Source organism: Fomitiporia mediterranea (assembly GCF_000271605.1).
Source record: "Fomitiporia mediterranea MF3/22 unplaced genomic scaffold FOMMEscaffold_7, whole genome shotgun sequence".
NCBI lineage: Eukaryota > Fungi > Basidiomycota > Agaricomycetes > Hymenochaetales > Hymenochaetaceae > Fomitiporia > Fomitiporia mediterranea.
In genome coordinates this window covers 272,422-292,946 of record NW_006760392.1, presented here as the reverse complement: position 1 = coordinate 292,946, position 20,525 = coordinate 272,422, and the positions used below count along the sequence as shown (strand labels likewise).

The following is a 20,525-nucleotide window of genomic DNA, read 5'->3' as shown; positions in this document are numbered from 1 at the left end:
TCAACTGTCAGAACGAAATGAAATAAATTATGCGTCAAAAGAGCAGACATGGCAATTGCAGCTATTAGTCCTTTGTAAACTAGATCAGCGTCTGGCAACCCAGGAAAAAAAAATGTAGACCAGAGCAGGACTCTATCCAAAAAACGACCGAATGTCTATTCCTGCCCATCACAAAAAGAAACCGCCTCTTTACCCGTCGACATAAGAAATACATAATCCACTAGGCGGCGGGGCCACCAGCTTCGAAAGGGTTCTTCTCCAGCTTGAAGCTCATTGCTTCTCGGTCATCTGCCCACAGCCTCGCCCATTCTAGAGCCAGGCGGTATATGTAAACTAGCGACAGAAAGATCACAAGTTGGGGTCGTCAATAAAGTGGGCCTCGACTCCCGAGCAACGCGGGGAAAGGCATTGCTCGGTAAACGCAGAAAGAAAATATAAAAGAGAACTTGCCTTCCATGTCTACTGGCCGTCCGATCGTGTTCTTCCAGTGCTTCCCCGCACGGGCGATACGTCGCAATCGGCGTTGGCCGTCATCATAGCGTTCCCGCGAATCAGTTAACGAAGAATTTGATGCCTCTCGCATGGACTGCGTTGGCCCTGAAAAGAACGCAAAGATATTGTAGATTTCCTCATACGTCTGCGAGAGGGGGATGTAGTGCAACCTTGCAAACGCACGTAGGTCAGACGGGCTGCAGGGCAACCAATGGGATCACAGGAGCTTATGCACTACACGCACCAGGGTTGCAACCAGTCAGAGAAGTACTCTTGATATACAGTGGCCTTTATAGGTGCACTATCCGATGCAAGGAAGGAGAAGAACCGCCCAGAGTAGCCCATACCGTCGACATCTACGAGATACTTGTACCTCCAATGCTCGCCAAGGGGAACGGCCTTGTCGAATCTGTGCGCCTTGTGTAAAGCTGCACGGCCACCAGGATAGTTCTCGGCCCCAAGTAAACGGACAAACGCAACATCCATAAGCTCTTCATTCAGCTTTTTGATAGGGACGGATGCAGACATGTAGGATGACGCATCTGGGGCGGGGAACACGACAGTACGATTTTCATCACTGTGTGAACTCGTCATCCGTACAAACCTAGCAAAATTTCATGAGCCAACCTAATTTTTGGAAGTGACAGATGGAAATAATGTTCACCTGTGACGCTGATACTGTGCGGCAAACCCAGAAGGCGAGTTGCCGCCCCCGGTCGTCGCACCTCTCCAGAAGATAACGTCCTTTTTGTTATCCCATGAAACTTCCATGTCGTCAGTTGCCTTGCCTTTTAAATTAATGGTATCCCAGCTGTATGTATATTGTGGCGTTGCCTGATGGTAATAATGGCTGGGAATCCGGATATCCGCGTAGCCTTGTGTCTTTGCTGGTGAAAATACTGGATAAAGTACAGAAATGGTGCGCCAATCGGAGAAGAAATGTCCTTGTTGGTAATGCTGCGACGGATTTTCGCAAAAATCGTACTTGTCGTCGACACTCTCCGCAAAAGTCAGGTTTTCACCAGCAGATGCCGCCGGCCTGCCGTTAATGTAGCCTAGAAAATTAACTGCTCGCGGTGCTTGCACCAAAGTCTTGATAGAAGAGAATAGTTTGCGAGCTTTCGAGTCCCGGGGACAAGTGCGTCTCCAGGATTCCCACACGTTCCCGTCGCCGCGCCAGTCCGCGGTGAAGTCAGACCCAATTACTGCGTCAATACCACCTTAACACGAGGCATCAGTAAGACCTTATTTTGTGCGAAACGGAAGGGGGCTCCACGACTGTATACCTGAAGTATCCCGGACGCTCAATTCGGGGTACTGCTTGTGTTCCCAAGGAATGAGGATTCGACCTTCTGCCTTGCCATTTATTGGGAAATCCATGTCCGGGAGCTAAAGAAACGTAAAGGCTTGATATTGAGCGCTTTTCCGCTTTTTATCTGGGACGTCCAGAGCTGATACGTACCCTGTCTCCAACTTTCTCTATCATTCGTCTGAAACCATTCGCACGACCGCTGACTTCTTCATCTTGCCACCTGTTTTGTTGCATGTTCATGGCCTTTACAGTACCATTGTACAACCGAACCATGTCAATTGACGGAAGATGGCTGACCTGAAATAAATAAAACCTCAGCATTGTTAGAATCCCGGCGGTTATGACCAAATGAACGGCACCTGGTCGACCCTTCTTCGTAGCTCTTCACCAGAAAGCGACATAAATGGGAGAAGATCCTCCGTTATTGCATTGTAGTCGTCAATAATTTTGACGCCTTTTTCCATGGCGAACTTAAACCACTCGTCAAACCCTTTCGGCGGGTCGCGACTGTATCTCCTCTTGTATTCTGCGACTGCCTCCGAGAGTGACTTGCTCTGTCTTTTTAACAGGTTTCTGAATTTGTCTTCTGCCTGAGCCATGAGCTTAGGAATTGGGTGCTCGGTAATAGTCGACCCGGGCTTGATTTGCACCGTCCTCTGTAACGGAGCAACTGTCTGACGGTGCCCTGTATAGAGACCCGCCTGGAGAAAGACCAAGAAGATTCCTGCAATGAAGAGAAGACCGCGAATACGCGCAGGCTTGAAGGTATCGTCGACCGCCATGCTGTCAATATCAGCGATACGAGCAGTGGACGTTAAACGGCGTCGCCTTTACAGTCCCGTTACCGTAGAGCCTAGAGGCGATCAGCAGCCGAAGATTAGCAGCATGAGACCCAACTGCCTTATAAGGATGCACAGGTTGTTTGTGTAAACGGAGCGCACGCAGCACTGCTGTGGTTGCCGCACTAGCCAACACCCTAGCTCTCCGTCCTTGTCCCTGTCCACCATGTCCTCTGCAGCGGGAAGCGGCTACTCGCGAGCGTCGACGTCGGTGCCCGCGGCAAGTCTGACTCCGAAGCGGCCTGCATCAATACAAGAGCTCGCTCAGCGCGCCGAGATCAACTGGGATGCCTCCAAGGATTTCAAGTTCTGGCTCAAAGTGGCCGAAAGGGCTCGACATGCCGGTCAGGATCATGACTTGCACGGCGACCTTGAAAATGCATTTGTGGAGTATGCGCGGGCGGCTACACTCATTCTTGACAAAATACCGACGCACCGGGACTACCACACAAGACTTGATCAAATACAGAGGGACACGCTAATAATGGTGCGCGCCACGATCATTCTGTACTCAATAGGAAACAATGGCTAATATTACGGTATAGAAAGGCAAAGGTGTCCTCGACAGAATGGGATTGCTAAAACCTCCTCTGATTGATCGGCACAATGCTTGGGAGAACGCGCAATCGCGGGGCAGTGTTACTCCCCGCTCTTCAGCTCCTCCGAAAGCATTTAACGCAGATCGAATACAAAGAGACCGTACTCCATCTCGAAAATCAAGCATAAATGAACACTACCGTGAAGAAAGAGACTCAAGACAAATATGGTATCCAGATACAGCACCGGAAAAGCGGCGGAGAGAGGAACCACTTCCACAGCCTTCCAGGGCCCGATCCCAGCAGCGAACGCGTGTAGAAGAGGATGGAATCTTACGAAGGCAACGGGAGGCCGAAGAAGAGGCTCGTGCCGTTCGGAGAGCAGCGTTGCATAACAGTGCTGCTTCCGGATTCGTTTCCATACCAATTGCGCCGCAAATGGCACCACAGCGATCAACCGGACAATCTTCAACTAGAAGTGCATCTGATAGTACTTTAGATACACCGCCTTTATTGCCGTTGGAAAGTCCAATGAGGCGGTACGATGGTGATTCTACTGACCCGGAGACGGAAGAAGGTAATGATGATGAGCTCTACAAGAAAGTCGCCGAGATCAGCATGGGAGGGAAGAATGCGTCTTCCTCGTCTACGGTGGCGCCCTTCGGAGGGTACGTATAATTTATCTGGTGCCTGGTATGAGCGTCGTTTTCTGATTAGATATATAGGCCTCCCCTTCCTCAAATTATAACAACATCTGCTCCTCCACCCTCCCTTAGCCCTGTCTCGTATCCGCAACTCATGACTCAACATCAACGAACACAGGGTTACACACCGTCTCTTCAATCAATGTTCCAACAGCCGCCAGCCAATTTCCCACAGACGACGCTCTTGTTTGAAAATGCACCACCACCAAGGCATCTCTACCAAAACATCCTCCCTCCGACCTCGCAGCCGGTTCCCCCAACCGAACGCGACTATCTTCAGCACAATCGAGCATACATGTATGGCCCGCGTGAACCTTCGTCATCTCGGTCTCATTCACCTGCGTGTCCTCCTGGGACATCACCTCGTCCCCCAGTACCAGAGCGTCCGCCATACGACGTGCCTCAAACATACCAACATCCCCCGCCTCTCCCTAGTGCTCCATCTGTCACGCCGACAGCTGCAGGTGCTCCGCCGCGTATTTCTCCTACCTCAAGCTCCGAACGACGTGAACGCGGTTCAGGCGATCTGCGGACAGTCAGCTTTCCACGTGCGGTGCTCCCGCGGTTCCTTTCTATCGCTGCTGTAAACACTGCTAAGAACCGTGAGACGTGTGGATTGCTCCTTGGAAGGCAACGTGGAAGCAAGTTCGTAGTAACGACTCTACTTATCCCGAAACAACATTCGACGAGTGATACATGTAATATGGATGAGGAGGAACTCGTACTTGACTTCACGGAGACGCGGGGTTTGATCACGCTTGGATGGGTCAGTGCATTTGTTTTTAGTGTTTTGTGAGCTTCAATCCAACTTACCTATATATGGAACAGATTCATACGCATCCTACACAGTCTTGTGAGTTAGCAGTTTGAGCATGATTAATCATCTTCAGAATTTTCTAACGGTCTATCGCTCCTAGGTTTCATGTCCTCCGTCGACCTACATACCCACTCCGGTTTCCAACGCATGCTCCCTGAATCCTTCGCAGTAGTCTGTGCACCGCAGCACACACCTAACTTCGGCATATTTCGGCTTACCGACCCACCTGGATTGCAAACAATTCTTGATTGTGACCAGCAGAGTGCTTTCCATCCGCATCCGGAGCTACCTATCTACACAGTACGTCTTTATCCTTTGGCTTCTGCTTTCTAGTTTAGAGTGTCATCTATGTAAATAAGCATATTGGACTTACGCTGGGATTTTTTAGGATGCGGATAAAGGCCATGTACAGATGCGGGACATGGATCTAGAAATTGTCGACCTTCGGTAAACTGGATAGCCTACGATGGCTTCCTATGTGAATTTAAACCGTAAGCTCCGTCGAAAACCGGGAGAATTGTGTAAACTACGTGGAATCTGTCGAACTGCTGAAAAGCGAGCCACGCCGCCGTGCCGCCATTATATTTTAAATCCGGACAGCGCAGTCCCCCCCTTTTTTTAAAATACATGCACGTTTCGTACAATCAACTATCTTCGGTCACAACCTTTTTGGGACAACGATACCATGCGACATTAACCTTTTGCAATGTACACCAATGGCACACATTTATTTCTCTTCAAGCACTTTCCACATGGGATTCTCGATATCCGCAACTTAAATTATTCGCGAGAGGGTGGGGATCGGAAGGTGCTCCTTGTAGATTCTGCAGGCAACTTGCGTCTGGGTGACGGGGGGTAAACAGGGATGAGTTGAGTTAAGCAGGAGCGGGGCAAATGATAATATTTTTCTGGCTTCTTGAATGTGCATGTAAGAACAAACATGATTGTTGTAGAGTTGTATTTTCGATGCACCTTGTATTATTGTATTCTACTAGTGCATCTAAATGTCCTCAATTTCATATTCTATGCATTATTGAACTAGTGTGCATGCCTTCACCAGCTTTTATCATAGGATGCATTTCTACACCGTCAAATGTTTGCCTACTAAAATTAGGTCGACGCTAAATTCTGAGCATGCCAAAGATGGAAGGCGAGATAACCGCTTGCCATCTTGTAGACAAATTTCACTGAGCCTTGTAGTGCTCTGTACACCATGCGCCCACAATCCGAGGCTGACATTGCCGAAGAACAGCAACACTTCGCCAAAGTAGTAGCTACTTTCGAGCAGTACGCGTCGTATTCTGTTCGTAAGCGTGTCTTCGGACTAGTTTCCAGCATGAAATCCAGGTTGATGACTTTACGCATCGATAATCTTTAGCTGGCAGCGAATAACCGACGCCGGAAAGACCTGTTCTCGCTCTCTCTGGAAGATCAGAAGCTGCTTGACGAGCTTGGGTGGAAGCAGAGACTTGTTGATGTTGATAATGCGATCCTTGAAAATGCTAAGTTTGTACGAGCGATAATTGCCGAGCCCGAGATATTCTCGGATGCAGACCTCTTTCAGGATGGTGACGAAGATGACTATGGAGAACAGGGGGCAACCGAGGGATCTAATCACAGTAAGCTACATTTGCTTAGGTTAGGGAATCAACGTGAATTGACCTTTTGTAGTTCATTCACATCTTCACTCGGGTGGACCGCATCATGGCTTCTCGCATTTGCACCCTGGTAGCAGTGTTAATAATACAGCGCAGGATCGTCCATCTTCTAAGAAAAAACGATACCGTCCGACTGATTTCGATATGGACAAGCTCCGGAGCACTCTCAAGCAATTTGTACGAGATTGGAGCGACGAGGTATACCGTTAGTCTTATTCTTGCGAGACGAAGTTATCTTATGGAGGTTAAGGGCAAATCGGAACGGGATGTATGTTATGAGCCAATGAAAGACGCTCTACTACGACATTTTGCGAATGTTCCAGAGGCGGAGAGGTGCGTTGCAATGTCGAGGCTTCTTGTTAATACAAAAACTAGATGACGAATGCAGATCGAAACTGCGGGTTCTTGTTCCGGGTGCAGGGCTCGGTCGTCTTGCATATGATATAGCCCGACTGGGTAAGTACTTTCTGTCCAAACATTTCCGTGTTTATAATGATGTGCTTTGCTGATAGAAACGTTCTAAGGATTTTCGTGTCAGGGCAATGAATTTTCGCATTATATGCTGTTGGCATCGTTTTTCATTTTAAACAGGTTCTTACTTTCCGTCAAACTGTGATAAAAGGTCCTGATTCTAACTTTGCATAGAACGGAGCAAGTACATCAACACACGATATATCCGCATGTTCACTCATTCTCGAACATTCCGAACCGAGAAGCGCTATTACGACCTGTCAGTATTCCGGATGCATTCCCTTCCGCGATTCCTCGTGGCGTGAACTTCTCCCTCGTTGCTGGTGTGCTTATCTCCATTGAAATATCTGTATCTTCACTACTGACACAACGTCACAGGTGATTTTGAAGAGGTTTATGGAAACGATGATCATGAGGAGGACGAGCCGCAGGCCGGGAAGTGGAACGCTGTTATGACATGCTTCTTCATCGATACAGTTAGTTTTGCGTTTACAGTTCAAGTTTATCCTGTATGTGACCTTGCATACAGGCAAAGAACGTGATTAACTACCTTCGAATAATTCATCGGATCCTTGCTCCGGGTGGAGTCTGGATAAACTTAGGTTCGGTTTACTGTCATAACTCGAACGCAAGGATACTCTTTATATCTATTTCTTCCATAGGCCCACTCTTATGGCACTGGGAGAACAATACAACCAACGATCCTTCAATAGAACTAGACCTTGAAGAAGTCAAGGCGCTCTGTAGAAAGTTGGGGTTTAGACTCGAGGTTTGTGAAATGCTCCTTTGATCCTTTCGCGGGTAATCGAACTTAACTACTGGAACCTCGTCCCTCATCGCCGACTGCAGAATGAGCGAACTCTCGAGACGACATACACAAATAACTCACAATCGATGCTTGGATATGTGTATAAGACGGCTTTCTGGACTGCGACAAAAGTCGAGGAAGAGGCGAGACAATGAATGACGCCTGTTAGGATAGTAATGTGCTGTCTACCCATAACTGCCAACGATTTTGACACTCATATTTTAACCCATTCTAGAAAGACCTATGGACCCATTTACTTGAATTGGTTCAAAATCATTCTTGTTTGCACTTCTGTTGTAGTGCTGTCTGGGTCAGTATGTTATCTGCGAACGATGTCACACGAATGTTGCTTGAAGACGCGGCCGCTCGGCATGTTGTCGACCCCTCGTACATGAACTTCTGTTTCGTCATTGTATCACTATAGAATGCAAATTACTCGGTACCGCCTCCTGCTTTTGAACATCCACCTCCCATATTCGTCCACAAGCGGCGTTTAACTTCAGGAAGCCAACCCCCAGCTTGACTAAATAATTTCGTATTCTCCTTTCTGCTTACGTCCTGACGTTACACTCACTCCAACCAATCCGTCGGTGTATGGTCACCAGTCTGTAATCCCCAAGAAACTTGCAAGCAGGGAGCGTTACGACGTCTACACGTGCACATACATTGGAATGGGTCTTGTCGCCGCTGCTATTACTTGCACTCACCTCTTCTTGCAATGCCATAGATTGGGTACTGCAATCTTAAGATTCGTTTCGAGGCTCAAGTTCCCGAACATTTACTGCCTTATAATGGATTCTACAGTCTATGCGTTCAAGATCGTACAGTCCAATTACACACGGGCTTTAAACCCTCGCCCGCTCACCGAGCTCTTTTCCCTCATAAAAGACCTTCAACCCAATTCTGCACACTCAGTTATTTCACTTCGGGTACCCTTGTCCCCTGCACCATCACCGCGAATGGATGGAAAGTAACACCGATATAGCTCCCTACGATATTCCGATTTCTTCCAAGTCGCCAGCTGTCCAAGAGTTTCGGAAATCACGTTGTGACCAAAAGGGGAATTTCTTCATGCTAATGAAAAATATTGCTGGTGGTGTATTTGATCACTGTCGACACCCGTGACCTTGACTTCTATGCTCAATGCCAACCGAGTACTTCCATGCATTCAGCTGCAGCGGTCCATGCTATGGAGCTCCTTGGACTATTCACGTTTCAGATCAACGAACCTGACAAGGTATCAAATGGAGACGGATAGGAATCTGCGACACCCTACGGAACAGGTTTCTCTGGCCGCCGGTTCGGGATGTCGGGAGTCGAAGTACGAAATGACGTATCTCAATGAAGCTAGCGTGCATGGTAATATTCACAGTATATGCAAAGTATCACAGCGAAACTGTGTCTTGGTAAGAGCTGTGGCTTTGGTCTGTCACACACGAGCATGATTACCTTTTCACTGTCATTTGAAAGACTGCATAAACGCGACTGCCGAGGTCCTCATCAAATGCTGTTATATTGTGAACGCATGTTAAATCCTTCTCATATGCTAAAGTATATCCCGAGTGGCTTTGCACTTCGGTGTATGCATACTACCCGTGGCCTTCGGGATGCATGATTCCCCTGTACCAGACATCTTCACATGTACATAATTGATCTATGGAAGACGGGAATGCGGTAATATTATTTCTTGGTGAGTCGCCTCCAGTTCCTAGATTTCGGAGTTGTCGAACCGATAGATTGAACAGCCGCGAGTTGGAATGGTATAAAGAGTACGAAGTACTTCGTACACTTCTTTTCAGTTCTTCCAGAGGATCTACTAGTCGTCTCTCGAAGTCGTCTCACTCATACGCTTTCTTGTTTCAGTCTCGTCATGTTGTGCAAGCTTTTCACCTTCAGTGCTTTGGTCATTGCATTTATCCCGGCTAGTTAGTGTTAACAACTCTCTGTGCCATTCGGTACCGTGTTCACCATTTGCATATTGTCTAGTAAATGCTCAGAATGACTGCATCCGGAACTACACGGTCAAGGCAGGTGATACGTGTACTTCTATCTGCGAAACACAGAATGTCTCTACGTACGTGTTTTTCCAAGGTAGGTGCACGGATGCTTATCATTAATTCAATCTATAAATCGTATACCTAGTTTCCAACTCGCACACAACAACCCAGGGGTGATTAACGAAGATTGCACCAATTTGCAACCGGACGAGGTCACTATCACTAATTTCCTGTATTTGTTCCTGAAAGCTCATTCATTCATACAATACTCTGCTAGGTGCTCTGCCTCGGCAGGGTAAATCAAGACTGCACAATTAACACAAGGGTCAATTCCGGAGATACGTGTTCATCGATCGCAGAAGCTGAAGGCATTAGCCTGGAAATTCTCGAGGACAATAACCCTGGTATCTGCGATAGCCTTGAGGCCGGCCAGGTAATTCCTCTGTCCTTTCCTAGACTAGTATCTCCGTCTAACAAGACTCCATGATTGCCAAGGTCTTGTGCACGGACCCCGGCAGGATTCCCTACTCCTAACGGTGACCTGGGACAGGATTTGACTTGAGCCGAGTTAGGATCCCGGTATCGAAGATATGCAAAGTATATAGTGAACTGCCTGATGGTAAATCAACGAGCCTTCTATGCTATCTACAGTGTTTCCTCTGTTTGGCCTACTTCCTCTGTTGACAAATCGGCCTGGAAAGATTATGAGTGTATTGTTTCTTTTCTGTTTCTAGATTAATCTTGTTTGTGCTGCTACTGCGGAGCTATCTGGATCAACATGCTATCTACAAACAACATCGCACGGAAGATCGCTCGCAGACGCGGCCACTGGGCATCATTGTCGACTCCTCGAACATAAACCTCTGTGACCTCGAATTCGGCGGCTCATTGCCACCGGAGTACTTCCATGCATACCACGGAGCTCTCAGAGTATTTAAGACACATTGGACTTTAGCGCACACTTGAAGAAGTACCAAACGGCGTTACAGTAACAAGAGTTGTATGACATTCTACCAAACTGTTTTCTCCGAAGAAACCGATTCGGAATGCCAAATCTCGACTTGTGAAATGACGTATCCGGCATTGAAGGTAGTCTGCACATTACAAATGACGGCATATGCAAAGTCCTACAGCCGCATCGCGCTTGGCAAGACCTACTTACTGCTCTGGTATATCACACCGTTTCACTGTCGTTTAGAGAACTTGCAGATGTGAATATCTGGAGTCTCATCACATACCATTATTGTGTAAGCAAATGATATATCCCTTCTACATTCTAAGGCACATCTGAGCAACTTTGCATTTCAATGAGTGCATATTACTCGTCGCCTTGGAGATGCACGATTCACCTGCACATACACCTTCACGTGTACACAAGCGATCTATGGAGGTTGGGAGCTCTGTAATATTTATTTATTTATTTTTCTTACGTGGTAAGTGGTCTTACGTTCCTGGATTTCAGAGTTGTTGAGCCGATGGATTGAACAGTTGTGATTTGGTGAGTAGTAGTAAGTACGTACTCACCAGGAACTTTGTTCGTTCCTTTGCAGTTCCTCTGGAGGATCCACCAATTAATACTGTCTCTCAAAGTAATCTCACTCGTGCCCTTTCTTGCTTCAGTCTCATCATGTTGTACAAATTCTTCACCTTCGGCGCTTTGACTATTGCATTTATCCCTCATAGTCAGTATTGATAACTGTCCGTTCCACTTCGTAGTATATTCATTATTTGCATAGTCAATGCTCAGGGTGACTGCACTCGCATCTACAAGGTTAGGGCGGGTGATACGTGTAATTCTATCTCACAAGCGAAGAAGGTCTCTACGTAAGTACCTTCTTCCCAGAAGAATGCACAGATTCTTATTATTTACATTATATAATATTGTATACCTAGGTTCCAGCTTGCCTTTAACAACCCAGATGCGACCGCAGGCGATTGTCTCAATTTGCCACTTGGCGAAGTTAGCATTATATCTTCTCCATTTGATTCTAAATCTTATTTGTTTATACAATATTGTTAGGTACTCTGTCTTGGCATGGTAAATCAAGACTGCAAGATTAATACAGTGGTAAATTCTGGCGATACGTGCTCATCGATTGCAGCTGCTAAAGGCATTGACCTGGACGTCCTTGAGTATAATAACCCCGGAATATGCGATAGTCTTGAAGGTGGCCAGGTAATTTCCGTTTTCGTTCCTAGTATTGTATTGCCATCTAACAATATTCCATGACTGGAAAGGTCTTGTGCACAGATCCTAACAGTATTCCCTATTCCACAGTGCTGAGCAGTATTTGATTCAAGCTAAGACAGACTCCTATCAAATATATGCTAAGTAGATAGTGAAATAGCTTAATGCTAAATTTACGACCCTTCTTTCTTTCGAATTCGAATATGAAGTTGTATTTAGTTACTTATACAATGTGATGCAATGCGTAGTATTTATATAATCACTTGTACGAGGTAATTGACTCTTTACTGTAGCTGGGTTATGCTTCAGCCCACATATACACACGTTGACAGAACTTGAACATCAGGAAAATATCTCAAACTTTGTATTAGCTTATATGCATATAAATTATATATATTTTCTACATTGTGTATAAGAGCTTTGTCAGTGACAGCATAGAGGGGACCTGAAGGCTCAGCAAGGGGACCCAGGCTACAACTATCCTACACAACAGAAGTACAGAACACAAGCACTGGAACATAGTCAGAACTTGCAGAACAGACAGAGTGAGTGAGTGAGACAAGAGTAGAGTATATAGAGTGAGCCTAAGAGTACAGGACTACATCAGGAAAAAGTCTTAAGGCTTATATTAGCTTATAAACATATAAATTATATAAATTTTCTAAAAAATATAAAAGACCATATATCCAACCTCTCAAAATGAGAAAATTATAAAAAGCTATGTAAGATACAAAAAGGTATGTACAAATTATTAATATGAATAAGGTTTATAAGTGTTGACAATATGTAAACAAACTTATATCCAACCTCCTAAAATGAAAAGATATTAAAAGAACTTTGTATTTTAACAAGAGTAATATAGTTTTATAATGTATACAATCTAATGCAAAGCTTTAAAAGTAGTATGTATATTGTTAAACATTATTATACTTTATAAGAGCTTTACAAGGCTTTAAAATAGTTATAATATTTTACAATCCAGGTGTTCATTTATTTCTCTTTTTTTCCTCTTATAATTAAGTATTAACATTTTAATACACTTGCATTGATTTATTTCTACTACATTTCATTCTAATAATATTGTACTTGTGAAAAAATCATGCAGACACAAAAATAAATAACAGAGAAGGAAAGGAAAGGAAAGGAGTGTCCAGTCATAGAGAATCATACTTTGAATATTTATCAGACCAGTCTTTGCCTAAGGGACAGAATTGTTAGCAAGTGCAGGTAATTGAAGTGAGGAGAGGGACACACCATGACAATGTGTAGGAAGGGCAGGTAGTGCACTGGGTTGAGATCTGGAGCGTCGAGCGAGCTGATTTGAGCTACAGGTGAATCCGTGTCTGTGCATGTGTACTGCGTGCTCTTGCTAAAGCAAGCAATGGGGGGTGTGGTGTGCTGGGCCATGGATCGCAATGGTGTATCTCTGGGACGTTCTGACGTGAAGAGACAAGGCAATGTGGAAGTCATGGACAGACTCAGTGCAGGCGGCGTGAGTGGTGGGTCACTGCTTCCGTTCAATACAGTGTCATGCCTGGCACAGAGGAATGCAAATGCACGCAGTGTGGCCTATCGAAAGTGATGTCAAACATTGAATGGGTGGGGAAAGAAGCACGTACCGGGTGAGAGAGAGGGTGGCACGATGGGAGTAGTCGTACAGGGACATTGTCGCGAGCGTGTGCTCGTCGATTGTTGCTTGCGCTGCAGAGCAGGAAGAAGTACACGAATGTGTGGAATTATTGAAGAAGTCGTTCAGCATTGGTCAACAATGTGGATGCGCGAATGCAAATGCAAACAGGAAGGCGAGTGTAAAAAAAGGAAGACAACGAAGGAGGGGCAACACAAGACGTGGAGCAAGGAGCGGGAGGGATGGAAGGGAGACAAGAAAGTTGGGAGGAGAGGGATGAGCAACTATTGTGCAGGCTATTATGGAGTGGACTGGCTGCTTACACTTTACGCTGAAGGACGGTGTAGTCAGCTCGGTGGCATCATCGCAAGATCTGAGGCCCAGCGCGGGCATCGCAGCGGCAGATTGGAGAGACAAGTGCAGTGATGTTTATTGCTATGTTGTTGCAGGCAGAGTGCCTGCCGGTAGGACGCTTGCGAGCGGAGGACTCGACTAGAGAGAACAGAGGCAACGACATAGTGTTGGGGGCAGAGGGTTGGGGAGACGGTGAAGGTAGGAGGTAAAGGAGTGACGAAGAGAAATGCGTCATTATATGCTCTCGATCTTCAGCAGTTGATTACATAAGCAACTGTAATATGAGTCGTCAACTGATAGAACATTTCAATTATTGTATTTAGGTATAAAATAAACTTATTGATCTACTTTGTAATATAGTTGAAAGTAATATGACATGTATATAGCTTTCTAAACACACTGATGTAATTATTACAAGTAGATGAAATGCCTTTTACAATAATTGTAAACTGCTTGTATAAATAATCTAAGTATAATATACATTAATATACCTTTTGTATAAATTATAAGGCAACAATAGTAATTATTACATTATTATATTATAAATATAACTCTTTCTTTAAGATTATAATTTAAATATAATACAGGCATAACACTTTAGGTTGTCATACAAAGTTAGTATAATATATGTAATAGATTTTATTCATCCCTAGTACTTATGTAGTCTTTATATACATTAATATGTCTTATTTAAACATTGTAATTCAATTACAATCCTTACAATTACTTTATAATGTATATACAATACATATGTTACTTTACAAAGTTTATAAGAAATTACAAGAAATCTGACTTTTTCCTAATATACCTGGAGTAGACAAGATCAAGACTACTGGACCAGTCTGATCTTGTATGCCTATATATACTAAACTACACAAGAGTACTCAGGGAATATAAGCTGCTAAGAATGATGAGCTACAAAGAATAAAAGAAAGGAAGATTAAAGATAAAGGTATAAAGAATGAAGGGATAGACAAAGGGTAAGAGACTATAGAATGAACAAAGAATGAAAGGGTGGTCAAAGGAATAGAATGATGAAGTAAGGAGGGGTAGTAGTAAGAGTCAGTATACATATAGTCTATAGACAGTACCTCTAAGAGACAGAAGTCCTGAGTTCTAGTACAGAAGGCTGTAGAACCCTTAGAACTAAAGGTACAAGAGTAGAGAACTGTAACATCACCCTCCCTCTAAAACCAATTGTCCTAATTAGTAAACATTAGACTCAGTTAGTAGCTCAAGTATAGGTTAGAATAGTAGGGCTTGGAAATCTACAAGGCTGAGTTTGTGTAGAGTACTAGGATGAAGCTAATAAAAGTCTTAGATTGTCTTAAAGGTATGAGTAAGGTTCTTGACAGGTTCCCAAGTGTGCTCTTCAACTAGGTACCCTTTCTAGTAAACAAGGAACTTGAGTTTTCTATACACTAGCTTAGTATCTACTATGTACTCTACTTTATATTCTGGTTCAGAACTAATGAGTTCTAGTAGAGGTAGTAGAGGTCTTTGTTGTGAAGGAAAACCTGAATTGTAGTACCAAGACAACAGAACCTTATTGAACACTGAGTGTATGTGCTTCTATGTTACTAGAAGTTAGAGTTTGTAGACAGAGGCACTAACCTTCTTTTTAATGACAAAGGGTTTAAAGTACTTGTTGTCTAACTTCTTTATTAGACAATCTGTAGTCAGATTAGTAGCTTCTAGTATAACTTTGTTACTAGGCTAGTAATCCTTAGCTATAGATCTCTTCCAATCATAGTTCTATTTTATAACCTATACTACCTTCTCTAAAAGAGCTTGTGTGTCTTTCCTAGTCTTATACATTTGTTCTACAAAGTCTGTTATAGATTCAGAACTACTGTTCCAGTTTGGAACTGTCCTCTAATACAAATGTCTCTTATGATTGAGAAAGAATGAGGACTGTCCCATTATAGAGTGTTACTAGTTATTGTACACAAATTCTGTCAGAGCTAACTATTTAGACTAATCTGATTACTAATGATTGATAAACATTTAGAGATAGAGCTTGATCTTCTGATTGACTTATTCAGTTTAACTATTAGTCTACAAGTAATATGTAGTAGAAGGGTTCCCTTAAATTCTAAGAAGTGTATACAAGTCCTGTATGAATTTCAACTTGAATTGTAGTCTATAATCATAAATGAGCTTCTGAGAGAGTCTGTACAACTAGAAGACATGATTCTAATAGATACACACTATGTCTTTAGAAGTGAGTTCTGTTTAGGTCAGAACTATGTAGACTTACTTAGAGAATCAGTTAACAATTATACAGATAGTGTTATAACTCTAAGACTTAGGTAGCTTACTAATCAGGTCTATTAAGACTTCTTCCTAAGAGTAATCTAGGATCTAATACAAATGTAGAGGAGTCTAAACCCTTATCTAGTAGGCCTTAGTCTGTTAGTACATATTGTAACTAGTTACATACTTTAGGATTTCCCTCTACATTCCTAACTACTAGTAGTTCTGAGTAATGAGTTCCTGTGTTTTGTGTTAGCCTAAATGTTCTACAGTCAGATTGTTATAATAAGCTTAGACAATGTCCTCCTACAGTTTCTAATCCTTTAGAATGTACAGTTAGCCTTCCTAGTAAACCTGTCCATCCTTATCCTCCTTCTAATCCCTAGCCTACTTCTCTAGCTACTTTACTATAACCTAGTCCTGTATGTGTCTTAGAGCTTACTATATACAAGTAACAAAGTTAACATCCTTAGATTTGAGTCAGATCTCTCAGATTGTCTTAGACACAAAATAGGAATTGTCTAGGAGAACAAGATTTTTGTTATTATTCTCCCCCCTTTCATAACTTACTTGTCTTAAGAGTAAATCAGCTTTTGTCATTTGTGTTCTAGGTTTGTAGGTTAGTACAAAGTTATAGTTTTACAGTTCTAACATCTAGTAGGCCTAGTAATAGTTGAGCTTCTGAGACACTTAGAAGTACTAAAGATTAAGGTGATTATTTTAAATCTTAAACTTTTGTACAGTACTAAGAAGATATTAACACTACTCCTCTAGAGAATGGACAATTGTAAGGAGTTCCTTGTTATAGATAGGGTAGTTCTGTTCTGTTATAGAGAGGGATTCTAATCAGAACACTATCAGACACTACTTTCTGTTAATAAACTAAGACAGTACTACTCTATTTACAAAGTCAGAAGAGTTGGCTTTAACTTAGAACTTGTTTATAACTGTTAGAACTGTTAATACAGGCTTACTAGTAATAACTTACTTAAGGGACTCAAATACAGACTGTTACTAATCACTCTATTACTAAGGAACATCTTTGCTAGTAAGATTATAAAGGGGCTATACAATAGTACTAAAGCTTTAAATAAAGTATTAGTAGTAGTTTACAAACCTAAGGAATGCTTAGACCTGTTTCAGATTCTAAGGTTGTAGTCAGTTCTAAACTACAGTTACCTTTGCTAGATCCATACAGACCTCTCCTTCACTAATTACAAAGCTTAGATAATCTACTGACTCCTATACAAAAGAACACTTTACTTTTTAAAGAAACAGTTTATTATTTTAGAGCTACTGTAGAACTACTTAGATTAGTTAGTAATAATACTCAACTGTTTAGGTAAAGATCAGAATGTTGTTTAGATACACACTAACATACTCTAAGTTAATCAGATTTGTAAGGATGTGATTTATGAATGACTAGAATGTTGTAAGTAAGTTAGTTAGTCTGAAGAACATTACAGTTGGTTTGTACAATCTGTAATTAGTTTAGAATACAGTCTTCTACTCATCTCTATCTTAGATCCAAATATTATTATACTCTCATCAAATGTTTAACTTAGTAAAAACCCTGAATGTATGTGTCTTATTAATGAGCTCCTGAATCAGAGGGAGTAGGTACTTGTTTTTGACAGTACTCTTATTAAGACAATAATAATCCTAAACTAGGTAGAGCTTCCTATCTTTCTTTTTAATAAAGAAGAAAGGGGAGGCTATAGGAAGACTTTAAGGGTTGGATCCAGCTATTCTGAAGGTTTTCCTAAAGGAACTTATTAAGTACCTCCTACTTGTCTCTATTAAGTAGGTAGACCTTACAATTCTTAGGTTAGAAACCCTTAGTCAATTCAATTGTATAGTCTTAGAAGTAATGTTTAGAAAGCTAGTCAATTTCCTCTTCACTAAAGACTTTAGAGAACTCTCAGACAAAATCTGGTAGACTAGGTCTATATACATTCTAGAGTAGAGTTGTTCTAAGAGGGTTCTAAACTAGTTCTGTCTTAGACATCCTTTAGATTAATATTGTTCTATCTTAACTAGAGTATGTGTTTACATATTTATCCTAGTCAAAGAAGAACAACTAGTCACCTTTATTAGAACTGTTAGTAACATTAAAAGTATTTGTATCTACTTAGAACAGTAGTATAAGATAGTTGTAAGACTTAGAACACTGATTAAACACAAGTGTCTACTCTAACTAGTTAATAGTAGGGTTGTAAGCCTTAAGCTATTCAAATCTAATAAAGATGTTTGTCTTTCTAAGGTTAGTAACTCTAAACTCAATACTTTCCTTATAATTCTGAATGGTTATCTATAGTTAGACAAACTCAGTAATCCAACTATTCTAGTTTAGAGTTCTGTCTATATTGTATACTAGGATTAGAAGTAGAATACATTAAGTAGGAAGGTAGTGTTCCTATACAAAGGTCTTATTAATGTATAAACTAGTATATTTACTGTTTACTAGAGTTATTGTTCAGATCTGGAGGGATCCTAAGAAGGGAGCTAGGAGGATAAGGACTTAGAGCTAATGTCTAGAATGTCCTCTAATAAATTACTACTTGTTCTAAAGAGAATGTACAGTTTGTACAGTCTTATTGTTTAAGAGAGTAAGTATATGTACTAACATTTCCTTATTAACCTCTCTCTTTCAACAAGGATGGACCCATGTTCTCAACTGTAAACTCAGCTAAAGCTATCCTTACTTAATACTATAGACAAACTACTAAGTAGTAAATAGGGCTAGATAGTGTTCTAAACATTCTGAGTTCTTAGAATGCAGAAGTAGTAGGTCAGATTGTGTAGATTTAGACTTGGATAAAGTGTAAAGAGAAGAATTAAAAGAATCAGAAGAAATAAGAGAACTATCTACTTTTGTTTTTAACTTTTTTCTTTTTAATAAATAATTTTGTTAATTTACTTTTTCTACTTTTTCTACTTTTCTTACTTTATTTACTTCTAATCCTATAGTATCTATTGAATCAAAAGTGACTGTTAAAAAATCTGAGTCATAGCCCTTTAGTACTGTATTTACTGTTAGGCCTCTATAAAATCCTTAAGTATATAGTTAGAGTCTAGGAGTTCTGAGGTGACTTCTAGATTTGTAGAAAAGGCTTCTTACTACAAATCCTGCTCATTACTTATTATTACTCTAATGATCTAATAGATATACTATTACTTCTGTAGACAGTCTTTAATTTAGTACTCTAACTTTCTGTAAGTAAAGTATACTCCTTACTTTTAAGCTTCTCTAATGTTTATTAGAACAGATTGATTGTAAATTATAAGCAGATTAATCTAAGGGCTTAGAACTATTAGAGTCAGATATATATATAAGTGTTCTGTACAGACTTGACACATTCAAGCTACAGCTTAGTTGAAGGAGATAGTGTGTGTCTTCTAATTAGTATAAGTAATTAGTTCTAGTATTATTCTGAGAATCTTATTAACTAGTTCTAGGTGAAGAGCTTTTTCAAGTATTCTAATAAGAACATTATTGAACCTGAGTACAAATTCTACCTTCCAGACTAAGATATCAAACTCCTGAAAGAAGGTATTAGTAGAACATTTGCTCTGTTACAGAGACACAAGCTTGTTCTACATATTGTACTTCTTATTCAGATTAATAAAAGAAGTACAGAGCTACCTTATGAATTCTGAGTATAACTCATTGTTCTAAAGTCAGATCAGGCTTCTAATCTAATGTTCTTTAATCCAGTTCTAGGCTCAAGTGGTTGTGTTACCTTTCTTTATAAAGGAGAGGACAAATAGAATGTAATTAAGATCTAAGAATAGATTAGTCAAAGTAACAGTCATATATAGTTTGACTTAGTACTAGAAGTCCTTAAAGTGTTACCTATTAAAGTCTAAAGGGTAGGCTATATGTACTTTCTTTCTAGAATAGGTTGTAACTTCTGAAACAATCAGAACAGGTTCTAAGAGGGCTAAGAGTATATAGTTAATAAAGGCCTCTTAGATAGAAGTCTATACATATTAAGCTAGATCTACTCATAACTGTGTTAGGATACAAACATTTATTAGTATATATAGTGTAGACTAAGTGTTAAGTCAAGCTTGACATTATACTCTTTTAGTAAAGAGGTTCTATGTATAGTCTACTATATATAGTAATTCCTCACATAATGTCAAGCTTAGAGTAGTCAGGGGTTTGATTCTAATGTAGGGTTGTCTGTAAGTAAAAGTATTAGACTGAGAATAAGCTTCCTAAAAGGGGGGGGGGTGAATTTCTTAGTTACTTAGAATACTAGAGCTAGAACTCTATATTAGAATATCTCTCCCTACTTCTAAAGACTGTCAAGGTTAAGCTAGAAATAGTAACCCTTAGGGTCAAACTTTATATACTAGTTATGTGAGGACACATGACTCTAGAGAGGAGAGTAATGTTAGGACACAAACATTTATTAGTATATATAGTATAGACTAGGTGTCAAGCTAAGCTTGACATT

The 20,525-nt window shown here is 41.5% G+C and overlaps 6 protein-coding genes across 6 annotated transcripts; 5 read left to right on the top strand and 1 right to left on the bottom strand.

Annotated features, from left to right (window-relative positions):
• Nucleotides 1-25: 25 nt before the first annotated feature.
• FOMMEDRAFT_168465 (uncharacterized protein) lies at nt 26-2,626 on the bottom strand. Its single transcript, XM_007267216.1, has 7 exons — nt 2,164-2,626; nt 1,955-2,101; nt 1,779-1,881; nt 1,157-1,712; nt 737-1,096; nt 385-662; nt 26-333 (listed from the first exon to the last, which is right to left on the bottom strand). The coding sequence occupies exons 1-7, from the start codon at nt 2,584-2,586 to the stop codon at nt 221-223; spliced, it is 1,980 nt and encodes a 659-aa protein (XP_007267278.1). The 5' UTR covers nt 2,587-2,626; the 3' UTR covers nt 26-220.
• A 175-nt stretch (nt 2,627-2,801) lies between these two features.
• Nucleotides 2,802-4,099, top strand: FOMMEDRAFT_20646 (uncharacterized protein; the record flags this gene model as incomplete). Its single annotated transcript, XM_007267215.1, has 3 exons — nt 2,802-3,130; nt 3,189-3,847; nt 3,905-4,099. Coding segments are annotated over exons 1-2 (863 nt in total), but the record flags the coding sequence as incomplete, so codon positions are not given.
• A 79-nt stretch (nt 4,100-4,178) lies between these two features.
• Nucleotides 4,179-5,151, top strand: FOMMEDRAFT_86688 (Mov34-domain-containing protein; the record flags this gene model as incomplete). The annotated part of the gene is made up of 4 exons (XM_007267214.1): nt 4,179-4,649; nt 4,712-4,736; nt 4,801-5,000; nt 5,089-5,151. 4 exons carry the CDS (start codon nt 4,179-4,181, stop codon nt 5,149-5,151), a joined length of 759 nt encoding a protein of 252 aa, XP_007267276.1.
• Nucleotides 5,152-5,913: 762 nt separating this feature from the next.
• FOMMEDRAFT_108842 (N2227-domain-containing protein) lies at nt 5,914-8,146 on the top strand (the record flags this gene model as incomplete). The annotated part of the gene is made up of 12 exons (XM_007267213.1): nt 5,914-6,003; nt 6,079-6,319; nt 6,372-6,556; nt 6,609-6,691; nt 6,747-6,814; nt 6,883-6,949; nt 7,004-7,152; nt 7,208-7,305; nt 7,359-7,431; nt 7,492-7,598; nt 7,679-7,811; nt 7,873-8,146. 11 exons carry the CDS (start codon nt 5,914-5,916, stop codon nt 7,790-7,792), a joined length of 1,275 nt encoding a protein of 424 aa, XP_007267275.1. The 3' UTR covers nt 7,793-7,811; nt 7,873-8,146.
• Nucleotides 8,147-9,640: 1,494 nt separating this feature from the next.
• Nucleotides 9,641-10,121, top strand: FOMMEDRAFT_88129 (uncharacterized protein; the record flags this gene model as incomplete). The annotated part of the gene is made up of 3 exons (XM_007267212.1): nt 9,641-9,711; nt 9,780-9,846; nt 9,912-10,121. Coding segments are annotated over 3 exons (348 nt in total), but the record flags the coding sequence as incomplete, so codon positions are not given.
• A 1,140-nt stretch (nt 10,122-11,261) lies between these two features.
• FOMMEDRAFT_29008 (uncharacterized protein) lies at nt 11,262-11,929 on the top strand (the record flags this gene model as incomplete). Its single annotated transcript, XM_007267211.1, has 5 exons — nt 11,262-11,316; nt 11,371-11,458; nt 11,528-11,594; nt 11,655-11,810; nt 11,873-11,929. The coding sequence occupies 5 exons, from the start codon at nt 11,262-11,264 to the stop codon at nt 11,927-11,929; spliced, it is 423 nt and encodes a 140-aa protein (XP_007267273.1).
• Between the last annotated feature and the right edge of the window lie 8,596 nt (nt 11,930-20,525).